We start from the raw sequence: 15,398 nt of genomic DNA on the forward strand, positions 1-15,398 counted from the left end.
GCCAATGGCAGATGACTGCGCCCCTAGGAGGATATCCTGAGAGGGACCACCGGCTAGGCTTGAGTACGGAGACAGACACAGATAATTATTTTATTAGACAGGTTAGTAGAACCACCAGAGGTGGCAGTAGTGAGCTGATATGCCCGGCAGGGCTGAAATCCCTCAGGTACTGGAACAGCGATCCCAGGGTTGAGCTGTAGAGAGACTATAGATAGTGAGTAGACAGGGTATGCTGTGTTCATAGCCAGAACTGGATGACAAAACTCACCTAAGGTCTTTAGAAAGCTCAGTAGCTGGAAAAGGTTAGGCCCTCGAGGAGCGAGTACCTGGTTCCAGGGAAACTCTGAGAGAGCAATGGTAACTCACAAATGTCTGTATCTGTAATAGCTTCCAGGCAGTAGAGAATCTTCAGTGTATTCAGGAACATGGGCCCTCGAGGAGCGAGTACCGGTTCCTATCTGCAATCTGAAATAAAGAAAAGAGAGTGAGGCCCCCGAGGAGCGGGTACCCCTGGTAAGTCCGAGGAGGCAGAGTAGCTTGGATAGCCAAAGCGGGTCCTTAGCGAATCCTTGCTAACTCGATTCATTAGCGAATACTGAGACCTTTTATATTGGAAGCAGATGACATCATCTCAGGGGACGCCCCCGAGGTTCGCGCCCTTGCTGGTACAACAATCGGAGCACGTGCGCTCGCCCTACATCATCAGGAACATGGTGGATCTGTAGCGTCGAGCCGGTCCGGGGATGCCGGAGGGAGACGGCATGAATACACCGATGCAGCTAACCGTCCATCAGACCCAGAGGGAGTCGCCAAAGAGGTAAAGAGGGTGGAGTGAGGGCGTCAAGCAGCGACGGACTCAACAGATAAGCAGCAATATTCAGCCATATTCAGTTAAGTTAATTGGATGTGACCCATAGCAGGTATAAAGTAAGCAGGACAAGCTTATCCAGCTAACTTTCATACTTAGGGTATTTTTAGCAGCATTGCTAAGTCTTATCCACCTAACTTTCAAAGCCGGCTAGATCTAAATATCTACCCCTGAATCTAATTTGAGTTACCGTAAGATTTTAAGATTCAATCCTACTAAATACACAATTCTGAAAGAAGGTTAAAGAATTATTTTCTCTAAACTTTGCCCAGAATTCATGTGATAAGCTGTAAGAAGGAAACCAAGAATGAATCACCTATATGTTTTTGTTGTAATGAATCAAACTACTTGAACAAAGTTATACAACAAACATTACTGTGCTTTAAGATCAACAGCAACTTGTCTGCCCAGTTATTTCCATTGAGACTGAGTTTAATATAGTTAATTAGTAAAGCCTATGGAGTCTATATGCCAAATGATATTAAAACGAGTATGGTAATAGGTTGCTACATTACTTTGGCTTGGTAAACATGCCCCTAGAGTAACTGGTCATTCTTTGATTTCTGCTGTCCTTAACTATATTGTTATTTTTTTTATAAACAACTTTCTTGAGTTATTTGGATAATACTCACCATGCAGTCATGCATAATCTTGTTCCAGTCTTCACCTGTTACAATTCGGAAAAGTACAGTGATGGCCTTGCCAGCTGAAGAGAAATTTGCATGCCTGTTCAGAGAAGAGAACGACATCAGATATAAAATTTCCTCTTTTGTTTGTTTATTATAAGTAAAATACAGAGACACAAAAGCTGACAAATCTTTATAGGAGATGCTTTAATGGAAGCTGTATGTCCTCTAAAATAAAAGCATTTAGAAAACTGAATATTTAAGTTCCTGTTCTGGTGATGATTTATAGCTTTTTTGTATGTTGTAGCATTATTGAAAGAGATTCATAACAAATCATGTTAGCTAAAAGTCAACGAGTTAAGACAGGTCCTGAAGAAAAAGACTATGCTTTTGTCATTTGAAATATGTTTTTGTTATTGACCTTTTAGGTTATCACTTGGGAAGACAAGCAAAGCATATAATACAATCTAACAGAGAATGCCTTCGTCAAGCAACACCAAACCGCTTTCAATTCCGACTTAATATGAAACAAAAACATGTGCTCATTAAAATGAGAGCATTATTTTTTGGCCTGGAATAAAATGTCCTAAAGGTTAAGAGAGAAGACAAATGTCAACCTGTTAATGTTCTCGCCATATTTCACTGTGCCAAACAGAACAACTCCCGCAAAGGCATAACAGAGCAGCAGCAAAAACATTCCCACGATGATGAAGAAGCTCTTGTACATGCTGACAACCACGGTCAGGAGGAGCATCTTCAGTGTCACCTGCAGGCGGAAAGAGAAGACAGGTTCATCCTACCTCAACAATCGATCCTCAAATTAAGAAAACTTGCATAGATTGTCTTATTTCAAGAGAAGAAATCAATGCAAATCTATCTCTGAAAACATTCTTAGTTACTCTATCATCAGAATGACCAACCTTGTTTTCATGTTAGATCTCTGCTTTGAGCTCAGGGTGTATATAGGTAATTATTTATTGGTGTTACCCATTGCCAGACAGTTACCAAAGTATAATGTCAACTATGATTTCAACTGATTATAAACCATCAATTCTACTTACATTAAATGTTTTAGTTTTCAGAAATTAAGGGCCTGAAAGGGTTCTAAAATCTCACAAAACACGCAAATTCAGTTTTTGAAAGAGGTAATCTGTAGTGAAAAAAAGATGGCTACTTTAGGAAAAGAAATTCAATAAAAATATGCAGATTTCAAAAGTAGCTGGATGGAGGAGGATCTACAAAAAAAAAGAAAGCAAAGAATGGATCGACTTCAAAAAAGATTAGCTGTAAGCATAAAATAAGAGCAAATGTCTTGAACATAATGAATAAAGAATTTTACCTAGGGTAAGTATTTTAAACTACGGTAATAACTTTTGACCAATGGATGAATGTATTTTGAAGTATAAACTAATAATTGGAAGTTACTTTTCCTTAGGAGCAAATAAGTATATTTATTTATTTATTTATTTAGATTTTTTTATATACCGGCATTCGAGACAGCAGTCACATCATGCTGGTTCACATAAAACAGGGGTGCAAAGTAAACATAACAATAACAAAGTGCTGAAAAGGCAGTTACATATAACAAGGTGATAAGAACTTGGCTTAGAGGAAGAGAAAGGACAGGTTATTAATTTACACAAGTAAACGATAGGAGATAAGGTCGACCATAGTGTAGATGGAGATTAGGGGTGGCTTGTAAGTATTAGATCAATTGACGTCTGGGAAGGCTTGTATGAATATCCAGGTCTTTAGTCTTTTTTTGAAGGTTGAGATGCATGGTTCTATTCTAAGATTTGAGGGTATGGAGTTCCATAACGGTGGGATGGCTGTAGAGAAAGCTCGGTCTCTTAGTGTGCTGTGTCTGGTAGATTTGGGCGGTGGAACCTGTAGCGAACCCTTGTATGCATCTCTTGTCGGTCTTGACGAATTGTGTAGTCGGAGAGGGATCTGTAGGTCAATGGGAGCCAGTTGGTGGATGTTTTTGTATGTGGTGAGAATGGCCTTGTATATTATTCTAAAGTGTATCGGTAGCCAATGGAGGTTCTTTAGAATAGGGGTTATGTGGTCCCTTCTCCTGGTATTTGTCAGAATTCGTGCAGCTGCATTTTGCACCATCTGAAGCGGTTTGGTGTATGAAGCGGGAAGGCCAAGTAGGATGGTGTTACAATAGTCTAATTTTGAAAAAATGATTGCTTGCAGAATGGTTCTGAAATCTTGGGCATAGAAAAGAGGTCTAATTCTTTTCAGAACTTGTAATTGATAGAAACAGTCTTTGGTGGTTTTGTTAATAGTGGCTTTGAAATTCAGGCGATTATCAACTAGGACTCCTAGGTCTCTCACTTGTGTGATTGTTGGCGTGGCTTGCTGTGCAGAGGTAATGGGGTTGTTCTCTGAGGCGATGAGCAGTAGTTCAGTTTTGCCGGAATTTAATACCAGGTTTAGGCTGGTGAGGAGGAGTTTAATTTTTTGAAGGCATGTATCCCAGTAAGCCAGAGTTTTTGCGAAGGAATCCTTAATGGGTATCAGGACCTGGATATCGTCCGCATAAAGGAAGTGTTTGAGGTTGAGGTCTGTGAGTAGTTGGCATAATGGTATAAGGTAAATGTTAAATAAAGTAGGAGACAGGGAGGACCCTTGTGGGACTCCTACTGACGACAGGTGTAGAGAGGATTCTTTGTTCTGGATCTTGACCTTGTATCCTCTGTTGCTGAGAAAGGATATGAACCAGGAGAGATCACCTGTCCACTTATCATTCCTAAACATTGAAATAATTCTGTGTTTCTTTATAAATATTCATCAGACGCATATCATGCTGAGTTGTGCCAATCACAGTGCATTACAAAAAATTAACAGATATGATTGATGTGGCCTGTCATAGAGCACCATGATCATGTAGGTTAATGGAGTCTGAAACAGTTTTCTCTATGAGCAATAAATAACTTTGCAGGTAATCAGCAGGTCAGGCTAGGAAAAAGAATACGTTTTTTTTTTCTCTATGGCTAAGTGCTATAAGCAAATACTGCCTACTTTTCCTCAGCAGTGTTCTTCAGAGGAGAGTGTCATAGGTGTTCAGATATAACTGCTATTTATTCAAAGAGTTTTGCCCTTGCATTTCCAAGACATGTTATTTAACATGCAAGTATGGTTAGTCTTCCTGCCAGATTTTCTGTTAGAAAAGTATCTTTAATTGAAGGTTAATATGATGACTACCAGTCGTATTGAGTTCCAATGCAACCTCTCATTCTGTTTTCATATAGTTCAGTTCATCATACAAAATGCTTGATTAGCACAAGCAATTTTCCAAAAACACGGAGTGCACTCTATCACTACTTGCCAACTTGTCAACTTAAGCAGAAATTGTTGCCTGTATGAATTTATCTCTTTTATTTCATTAAACATTAAAGCAGTATTGAAGATGGATCTGCCTATTGGATACTAGAACCTTATGATATGAATCTGCAACTCTGTGTTTTATATGTGGTATAATTTATGTATGAGAAAAAGGCAATTGTCATGCTGCGCTCATTGTAATGACAGATATAGTCAGGTCATGGCTGTTGAGGGCACAAAGAAGAAGCAGGAGTCAGCAGATTCAGTAAATAATAGTCAATTTTATTTCCCCAGGTCCTTAACTTCAGTGTCAAAGGTCATTAGTAGGGATCTGCTGGGAAAAAAAATTGTTTTTTTTAAAAAAATTTTTATTGAGGCATATTTTTTCCATGTATTTTAATTCATATAGGGCTAGATTTTAAAAGCCCTGCACGCCGGTGCGCCTATTTTGCATAGGCTGCCGGCACGCGCAAAGCCCAGGGATGCGCGTAAGTTCCGTGGCTTCGTAAAAGGGGCAGGAGGGGGTGTTTCTGGGGGCGTGTCCTGGGGGCGTGACTGGGGTCAGGGGGTGGTCCGGGGCGGGTCCGGGGGCGGGCCGGGAGGGCAGTCCCGAGTCCCCCGGCACTGCGGCCTGTGCCGGGGGATGCCGAGGCAGAGCGCGCAAGTTACGCCTGCTTCAAGCAGGCGTAACTTGCGCGCTCCGGTGGGGGGACGCGGAAGGAAAGTTCCCACCGAGGCCGCTCCGATTTCGGAGCGGCCTCGGAGGGAATGGAGGCAGGCTGCGCGGCTCGGTTGCGTGGCCAGTTGCGCGTACTTATTTAAGATCTAGCTCATAATGTTTATTTTGTTTTCTTAAATTTACAAAAATGAATTAACATTTAACCTGCCCGATCGCATCACACCCTCGCCACATCGTAATCCCCCACATGCATCCCGCCCTCCCCTGACCCAACCACACACCCTATTCCCCCCCTGACCCTCCCCCCCCACCCCCCCCACCACAACCAATCCTGATACCTTAATTATATTGTCACCAAGTCTTAATGTATATATGTTATATGCTATAATCTTATTTTTTATTTTTTCCATGTATATTTGTTATACTCGTTACCATGTTATAATTGTTATCATGTTATAATGTAAAATAGGGCGGACCCCACCCTTTTTCTGTTTCCTGTAAACCGATGTGATATCTCGATCGAATGTTGGTATATAAAATAAATAAATAAATAAAATAAATAAATTTAAAAAAAAACCCAGCCCAAACACTGATTTAAAAAAGAAACAGTGCCCCCCCCCCCCCCCCAGTCCAGAGGCCCTGTCCCAGTGTCTGGGCCTCGGACTAGATCAAGGACCAGGACCAGGCACAATGCCAGAGCCTAGTCTGAGGACCACAACCTGATGCTTGGGCCTCTGGCTAGGTCCTGTGCATCAGGCCCAGGCCTGATGCACAGGACCTAGCCAGAGGCCCAAGCCAATGCTGGGTCCTGTCCTAGAGGCTCATTCCTGACACCAGGAACTCAGCCTAGCCCAGAACCAGGCTCAGAGGCCGGAGACCTTTTAAAATAATGTCCACTGAGACATATGGGAGTAACATAACTCCAGTGCCTTCCTCCTCACCAGAGGGTACTTAGGGAAAATAAGGCCATCGTGGAAAGTCTAAATAAATTCTTTGCTTTGGTTTTACTGAAGAGGATGTTGGGGAGATACCCATTCCAGACACGGTTTTCAAGAGTAATGATTCAGGTGACTGACCCAAATCACAGTGAACCTGAAAAATGTAGTAGGCCAGATTGAAGAGTAGCTAATCACCTAGACCAGATGTTATACCCCCTAGAGTTTTGAAAGAATTAAAAAATGAAACCTATTACTATTAATTTGTAATCTATCATTAAAATAGCCCATTGTACTTAAAGACTGGAGGTGGCCAATATAATCCCGATATTTAAAAAGGGCTCCAGAGGTGACCTGGGAAACTATAGATCAATGAGCCTGACTTAAGTGCTGGGAAAAATTGTGGAAATTATTCTAAAGAACAAAATCATATAGATAGACATAATTTGATGGGAAACAGCCAGCATGGATTTACCCAAGGGAAGTCTTGCCTCACAAATCTGCTTCATTTTTTTGAAGGGGTTAATAAAAATAGATAAAGGTGAACTGGTAGATGTAGTTTATTTGGATTTGCAGCAGGGACGGATTCGTCCCATTCAGTATTCGTATTCATCGGGGGACCCCGATCCGTTCATTAGTTACATGTGTATTCATCCCAACAGGGGCTACCTGTGCCATTGGTCGGCCCCTGTGACATAGTAAGGGCAAAGGCTATCGGTGCCATTTTGAATACTGGCAGCCGATGGCCCAAGTGCAGGATATGGCTCCAGGACCCCCGCTGGACCACCAGGGACTTTTGGCAAGTCTGGGGGGGGGGGGGGGGGGAGGGTCAGGAGGGTGGGGGGTTGTAGTTGATTAATTGAAATTGTTTGCTGCTTTCCTAGCTGACAGATTGGGAGAAGTTATTCCCCATTTTGTTGAGTCTGAGCAAGTGGACTTTGTTTGTAACAGGTTTTCTTTGGTGAATGTAGTAAAGGCCTTGTTATCCTTGGAAGATAAGACTTCTGATGCTCTGTTTCTCAGTTTAGATGCTGAAAAGGCATTTGACAAAGTTAACTGGTCCTATTTTTTTTTTTGGCTACTTTCAGAACTGGGTTTCTGTGATTTCTTTTTATACAGTTTACAGGCATTTTTTGCCTCCCCCGGTGCTCTACCTTTGGTTAATGGTCATCCTTCATTATTTCCCCAGGAAATGTAGGGGCACTCAGCAGGGATGCTCCTTATCACCTTTGCTATTTTTGCTCTTTTTGGAGCCTTTGGCCATGAAATTGAGAGAAATGGTAAATTTTCAGGGGATTCTCTGCAAAGGTCACAAATTAAAAATTACGTTTATTTGCAGATGACATGTTGTTATTTATGAACAACCCACAAATAGCTTTCCCTAAGATAGGAGACAACATAAGCCTAATTTGGCGTCATCTCAGGATTAAGTATAAATTATTCTAAATCCATAGCATTCGCACTTGACAAGATGCTGATGATGGATAGGTACTTGTCCATTTGCTTGGTAAACTGAGAAATTCACCTACCTGGGAATTCAGCTAGCTAGGACTTATTCTGATGTCTACTCATTAAACATGAGAGAGAGCGAGCATTAGTAGGGTGAAACAGCTTCTTCTCAAGTGGAAGGATTTGCCTTCATCTCTATATGGTAGAAGGGTCCTTGACAAAATGATAGCACTGCCTAAAATATTGTATCCCTTGTAAATGATACCTTGTTGGATTAAGCAATGTAAGATTAATACTTTTAAATCTGCAATTACACATTTTATTTGGCAGGGGAAACCAGCTAGTATAAGCTACGGTAAATTATTAAAGGACAGACACTTGGGAGTTCTCCATTTGCCTGATCTGCGATGGTACAGCGTTGCCCGTCAGATGAGACTACTTACTGACCGTTTTTGCTGGGGCATAATAAATAAGCTGTAATTCCTTTGGTGCATCATGCAAATGCAGCAGATTCATTAATTAACCTTTTACACCTTAAAAGAATTAGTTCTCTTGAATCAGATAAAGGTTCTCAACCGACAAGTTCATCGCTTAAAACTTGGAAGTGGTTATGAATCTCTTTTAAACTGTCCCTGCTTTTCTCACCTTTTATACATTTTTTAAATAATACTCAACTTTCCCTGGGCCAGGCCTTTGGTGTTTTTCAATTGTAGAAGCACAAAGGCTTAGTTAAAATCTGGGATTATGTGTTTAGTAATTCAACTGATATGGTTTCCTTTTCTGCGCTTCATGAAAAATGGAATAGTCCATCTAGTCACTTTTATGGTTTCTGCAAGCATGACACTTCACAGAAGCCCCCTGCAGAGAACATTCCGTGATGCAGATTGTGAGGAAGGTGGAGATTCGTTCATAAAATATGCACCTAGAAAATTCAATAAGGTAGCATGAAGCAATCTTCATGTCTCCCATTTACCTGATTTAGCTGCAAAAAAGCCTAGGGATTTCTGAACTGAACTAACGGATGACGATATTTTGGACTGCTTCTCCTCTATATGTCATTTGACGTCAGATGTCTACACCAGAGAGACGCAGTTTAAGATTCTACATAAAAGTCTTTCTAGACAGAAATAGGGGTTATGCCTTTTTGATTTGGACCTTCGTATTAAATGTCAAATGGCCTCAGGCACCTATTTACATTTATTTGTTGAGTGTGTGCACTTGCAGTATTTCTGGCAGGATATCTAGCAGAGACTGGGAAGAATACTGGCAACACCATTAGACAACTCCGGTCATAATAAATTTTGGCCTAGATCTTGCAGAGGATTCCTACACTTTTGAGGAACGGCGTTTCTTATATTTAGCAACCTTGAGTGGTAAGAAAGCAATTTTGAAGTACTGGGTGAGTGATGCTCCGCCTGCATTTTCTTTATGGGAACAGCTTATAACATTTTTTATAATGATGTTTTGCTCTTGCGGAAGGGAAAACCTGCAAGGGTAAAAGGATCTCTTCAGCTGAGGTCCAAATTCTGCAAGACCCTACCAGTATAAATCCAATCCTTAATCGCAATGTTTCAAACACTGAAGAGTTGATTGCAAGCAAATGTTTAGATTGTGTGAACTTTAGTGTGAGTGTGCACTGACCTGGTGGTTTGTTTGAATGGATCTACCAATGGGTGGAAGGGTGCTCTGGGGTTTATTGTAAAAAGAGACAGGAGTTTCGCACTTCCATTTTTACTTGTTAACAGATTTACATACAGTTGTTCTATTTCTCGGGTTTTTTCTATGTTGATAGATTTGTATATGCTGTCTCTTGAATAAAGATGTTTTAAAAAAACCAACCCTCTTTATAGCCAAATATTGATTGGGTGAAGGGTCAGGGTAAACGGGGGAATGCAGGCTGAATAACCCGGGTGGGGTGGGGGGTGTGTCTAGATGATCTAGAGATAGACTGGATAAACTGGTAGACTAATTGGTATAACTGGTAATTTCCTTCACGCACGCATATTACAAAATGTGCTGACTTGCGCCTGTAAAAGCCAACAAGTGCTAAGGAAAATATGTGAATACAATTTTCTCATGTAAACACTCAAAATTAGGAGCACACATATGCAAAAATATGCGTACACTTGCTTGGCCGATATAAAATTAATGCGCATGTGTGCTTGTGCCCACATAGGCACAAATATGGGCGTGTGCACATTTAAGAACATAAGAACGTAAGTTACTCTCCCTGCTTTTTAGGAGGAAATATTTTAAGATTGTGCAGTTACAGGCTTCCTGCCCCCTACAGTGTTTTTTTTCCAAGAGCCTTGGAATTTTGAAGTATCCTTAATGAAATATTTTGGAATTTGCAATAGCTGCCTGTTGAACAGTTTGAAGATATTATAGTGTAGGGGTGGCCAACTTTGGTCCTGGAGAGCTACAAACAGGCCAGGTTTTCAGGACATCCACAATGAATATGCGTAAGATAGATTTGCATACAATGGAGGGCATGCATGCAAGTCTATCTCACGCATATTCATTGTGGATGTCCTGAAAACCTGGCCTGTTTGTGGCTCTCCAGGACTGCAGTTGGCCATCCCTGTCATAGTGTTTTCACAAAAGTAGCAATAAGTGTTAAAAATTGCTTTCCAGTGCAACTTTCCTATAGTATTTTATACTTACGTGCTTTCCACAAATTGAGAAGAATCTGAAGACAATTATACATGCTCCCATCATATAGGTATATTCATTCTGGAAATTGGATCAAATATGTATTCTATTAGTTGTTCTCCATAAATTATGATAAAGTTCATTTAAAAAATATTTGTAGCATATAGTAGAACATGTATATACAGTATGCAAAATATCAAAATAGACAAATCATTTTATGAATATTATTCTGATCACTATCATACTTTGAAAAATACAATAGCATATAAACTTTCATATTACTATTGCCTTTAAAAGGGCTGCAGCAATAAAAAGTCACTTTGAAAAAATATTTACTGTTAGACTGTTAACGTGAAGCTACTTTGAGGGCAATGTTCAAAGCCATTTCCATCAGTAAACCAGTGTATTCAGTTTGGATATAATATTAATCAAAGAAGCAAATAACTGTACAATAGTCTTCATACCCTCAGATTCTAACATAAATTAATGAGTTTGGTCTTGGATAAAAATAACTGCCCACAGTCTAACTTACGGTCATGGATCAACAAGTGTTATATTTTAGCTGCATTTCTTATGAATTAATAGGATTTAATCTTAATTTAAAAAAAAGAAAATCAGCACAAATAATTGGCAAATCATAGTAGGTAGTATGTTGGAGGACAAGAATGACCAGGCCAGGAGTGCAACTCTGGTCCTTGAGAGCCACACATAGGTCAGGTTTTCAGGATATCCACAATGAATATGCATGAGATAGATTTGCAAACACTGCCTCCAAGGTATGCAGATCTCTCTCATCCATATTCATTGTGCTTATCCTGAAAAACCTAGCCTGTTTGGGAATCTCGAGAACCGGAGTTGGCCATTCCTGGGCAAGGATATTGTTCAAATTTGCTTAAAAGGTGAAGGAATTTACTGTATTTATGTATTTATGTCCACTTGGTATGGACAATTATAGAAAAAAAACACACAAACATGATAAACTAGAGCTGTGATATTTATTTTTTTCTGTATTTAATTATTACTCATTAAGGGGTGAATTTTAACAGAGCAGTTCACATTAAAAGACCCATCTATGCGAGTATATGGGCGGAGCACGAGCAACTTTTATTTTCAAACCTGCAAAATTTGGTGCCCTTACATGAGCAATGGAATGTGTAAAAAAGGGGGCGGGTTGGGGCATTCTAGGGTGGGGCCAATTTTTAAAACCGGCAAACACTTATTTACTTCTGCTCTTTATCAGGTGTGAGTCTGCAAAAAATTCATTATAGTCCAAACCTGGCTGAGTGAGGCAAGTGGATATGTGAGGCATGTGGATAAGCTGGATAGGCCGAAGAACCAGAAGGGTCTTGATGACCTAGAGGTAGACTGGGAAAACTGGTAGACTAATAGGCCAAACTGGTTATTTCCTTCCCATGTAGGATGCTGTACTTTATGCTATTTGTTATATTTATGTATGTACTCTATAATCTTTTAAATTAAGATGTAAACCGCTATGATGGCTTGATTGAACAGCGGTATAAAAATCTTAACAAATAAAATAAATAAATAAAAATGTGCATGTTTTAAAATGCGCTCACTTGTGATTCTGAAAGCCGACATGATCTAAGGAAAGATTAATTTATGTGCCTACATGTAAGCCGTTGCGATGGTATATAACTTAGCAACGGTATAGAGAAGATTTTAAATAAATAAAATAAATCCTTTCTTCGCAGAATTGCTTAAAATTAGGAGCACACATATATGTGCTAGGTATATTTTAAATAGTATAGTATGTGCGCATTTACGTGGATAATTTAAAATTCCAGCATATGTGCTCTCATGCCCACATATGTGCTTATGTGGATGCATGCACTCTCATTTTAAAGTTATCGTCTAAAGTATTGGCTATTTCTTGGTTCTGTGGTTTGCTTTCCTTTCTTTATCTGGATATGTTTTTTTTGTCTTTTACTTTTGCACTTGCTTGGATATTTCACTGGATGATAAAATGTTAAAAGTAGTTCAAAGAGGGTTCCCTGGGTTTGGGGTATGTGTATACCAGCAGGGGCAGTTGCAAAAGTAGTCCCCAAATAGATGATCTTGTTAGTAAAGAATTAAAAAAAAAAATATATCAGCATCCAAAGTGATTGAATGGGTAGAACAACCAGGAACTGGAACAGCAGGAAATTGAGGAAGACTTTTTGCATTTTTAAAGCGTGCACAAGTATTAAATCCTACAGAGAATATTCATTTAGCATAGGAGGCTTTTTTTTTAACTCACTTAGTTTAATTTTATATTGAAAGAGTTCTTAAAAGTAAGTAAAGATTGTGAGGTGTGCTTTTTTGCACCAGATACACTCATGTATATATAACAGGTACCTCAAGGATAATCCAGGCTGGTGAAGCTGAGAATGTTTAGACGCTACCCTTAATGGAGCTATTGAGTCGTGGCTTTAGAAATAGTATTAACCCATTCCTGGATGGCCAGTAATTGCAGGACTAAAATGAGTAAGTATAGAGATTAAAGCATCTGAAAGTTTATTATAATCAACATGTCCTTGCTGTGGTAGAGGCTCTTGGGTGGATTTTACTGGAATCCTAAAGTTGGGGTCAGTTAGTGTGAAGGATATTAACAACTGGTCTGACCAAGGATCATCAAGAACAGGTTTAACGGCAAGTGAAAGGAAGGTAGAAAAGTTAATAAAAACAAGGTCTAGAGTATGGCAAGTCTGTGAAAAGGTTTGTTTATCAACTGGAATCATCCTAACAATGCTGCAGCAGGAGGGGTAGGAGTAATATAAAAATGTAAATTAGAACCACCTAAGGTTACCATATTGCTTAGAATGGCCTTGGAGGAGACTAGTTGCTCAATGAAAGGAGATTGTTAGGTTTGTAGGTTTCGTGGACCCTTGGCCCAAGGTAGGAGTTGACTCTCCCTGTGGGAGGGAAGTGTGGAGACAGGCTTTCTGGTGTAGTAACGCCGAGACTGCCCCGAGGAGCGGGGAAGCATAAAGACAGGATCTCTGGAACAGTAGCGCTGAGATTACCCTGAGGAGTGGGGAAGAGTACAGACAGGATCTCTGGAGTAGTCGCGCTGGGACCACCCTGAGGAGCAGTAAAGGCGTAGAGACTGAATGTCCGGTGTGGAAACGCTGAGGCTACCCCGAGGAGCGTAGAGACAGGAACTCCGGTGTGGTAATGCTGAGGCTACCCCATGGAGTGGGGAAACGTAGAGACAAGATCTCTGGTGAAGTCGCGCTGAGGCTACCCCGAGGAGTGGGGCAACACAGGACAAAGTCTCAGAAAGGAAGCGCAGAGCAGGCCCCCAAGGAGCGAGTCCCCAAAGCCAGAGTCCAAGGTGAAGAGCAGGAATCCAAGGCAGGAACCGCAGGTCCGGAGACTGATACATGCACCACAGGAGCTCAGGGAACTTGTTGCAAAGTCGGTTAGCGTAGGCCAAAGGAGGTGCTTAAATATTTCTCACTTGTAATGTCATCAGCCGGGGACGCCCCTGGAGTTCCCACCATAGGGCCTTTAAAGGGAGGCCAGGTGGCGCGCGCACGTGCCTAGGGAGGGCCAGAGTCGGAGAGTAGGTTGGCGACGTCCCAGCCACCACGTGGAGTCCCGAAAGCCAGGAGGAACATGGCGGTAGTGGCAAGCCACAGCCGTGAGCCTACCCGGAGTGGAGAGCAGGGCAAGACATGATGTGAGTTGGGTCGGCTGTGGCCGCCCGCGGCCGGTCATAACAACTTGATTAACAAGGTATGGTTACTAGACAAGATGGCCACCTTAAAGTGCATTTATGACCAGAATGACATAAGTCACCATACTTACCCTGACCCATGATGATTAGAATTGGCTCAGAAGCATGAATGGGCAAAACATTCAAAGGCAAACACTCATCTATCCTCATTCCATACGAAGGAGTGCATAAATGAGGTCCTTTGTGTGCTCCTTTGTGCACGTGAAGGATCGCGTGCTTCTCTGGTGTGCAGCACCTCCAGCATCAGTCACCAGCTCTTGACTCGCCTGCATTGATGACATTATTGGGGAGGGGTGGGGCAATGGCCCTCAGGTGACAGCTGAGCCAGCAGGAACTCTGAGGCAGCAAGTAGACAAGTCCAGTCTCTCTCTATAGGGACTGCAGGAATCAAACATCCAGGTGATCCAGAGAGGGACTGAAGGGAAGACACTGCAGGTCTGAGACAGCATCAGCCACCAGCTCTTGACTTCCATCTCTCTCCTCACCCCTTCATGCTTCTTCCCTCCACCATGAATCCCCACTTCTCACCTACCTCACTTCCATTGTTGCATTAGGTTAGCAACAGATTATTGACCATCCCACTTATTACTGTGGCCATAGGCTAGATTTAGTTTTTATAAATAGCTAATTATTGATAATTCCTTGAGATGTCATGTTTGTCAAATCTTTCACAAATTAATATTACATTTATGTCATCTATGAGTAAACGGCAAATACACATTTTTTTTTCAGTAACTCAACAGAAGCATCCATTTTTTTGGAGGTGGACAAACTTCATGGAAGATGGCTACCTGGTTTAAATATGCTTTTGACTAATGTAGCCGGTGCTGAGGATGCTGTGCGGTCATTCCCTATCTCACTAACTAATGCTCTGGATTCCATAGCTCCTTTGAAACAAGTTGTTAGTCATAGAATGTGCACTGTCCCCTGGTTCAACGACGAGCATTGGATGAAAAAAGAAAGATACATCAATGGCGTAAACTAAGAAATAATGGTAACCTGGCCTTGTATTGTATACAACTTGAAAGCAACCAGTGTCTCTCTGATACGCTTAACCCATTCAGATGGGGCACATAAAATGTGGGTATGTCAAGCAGATGGCATAGTAGATCCGAGC

The 15,398-nt window shown here is 41.1% G+C and overlaps 1 protein-coding gene across 1 annotated transcript in view; it reads right to left on the minus strand.

The window, feature by feature from the left end:
* NALCN (sodium leak channel, non-selective) overlaps positions 1 to 15,398 on the minus strand; it is a 549,662-nt gene that overhangs the window by 12,167 nt on the left and 522,097 nt on the right. Inside the window, exons 35-37 of the mRNA XM_029603307.1 lie at positions 10,555 to 10,623; positions 2,112 to 2,260; positions 1,501 to 1,594 (exon numbers count right to left, since the gene is read on the minus strand). Coding sequence (XP_029459167.1) covers positions 1,501 to 1,594; positions 2,112 to 2,260; positions 10,555 to 10,623 — 312 coding nt within the window. The remainder of the gene's footprint in view (positions 1 to 1,500; positions 1,595 to 2,111; positions 2,261 to 10,554; positions 10,624 to 15,398) is intronic.

This window comes from Rhinatrema bivittatum, chromosome 5, assembly GCF_901001135.1.
Source record: "Rhinatrema bivittatum chromosome 5, aRhiBiv1.1, whole genome shotgun sequence".
NCBI lineage: Eukaryota > Metazoa > Chordata > Amphibia > Gymnophiona > Rhinatrematidae > Rhinatrema > Rhinatrema bivittatum.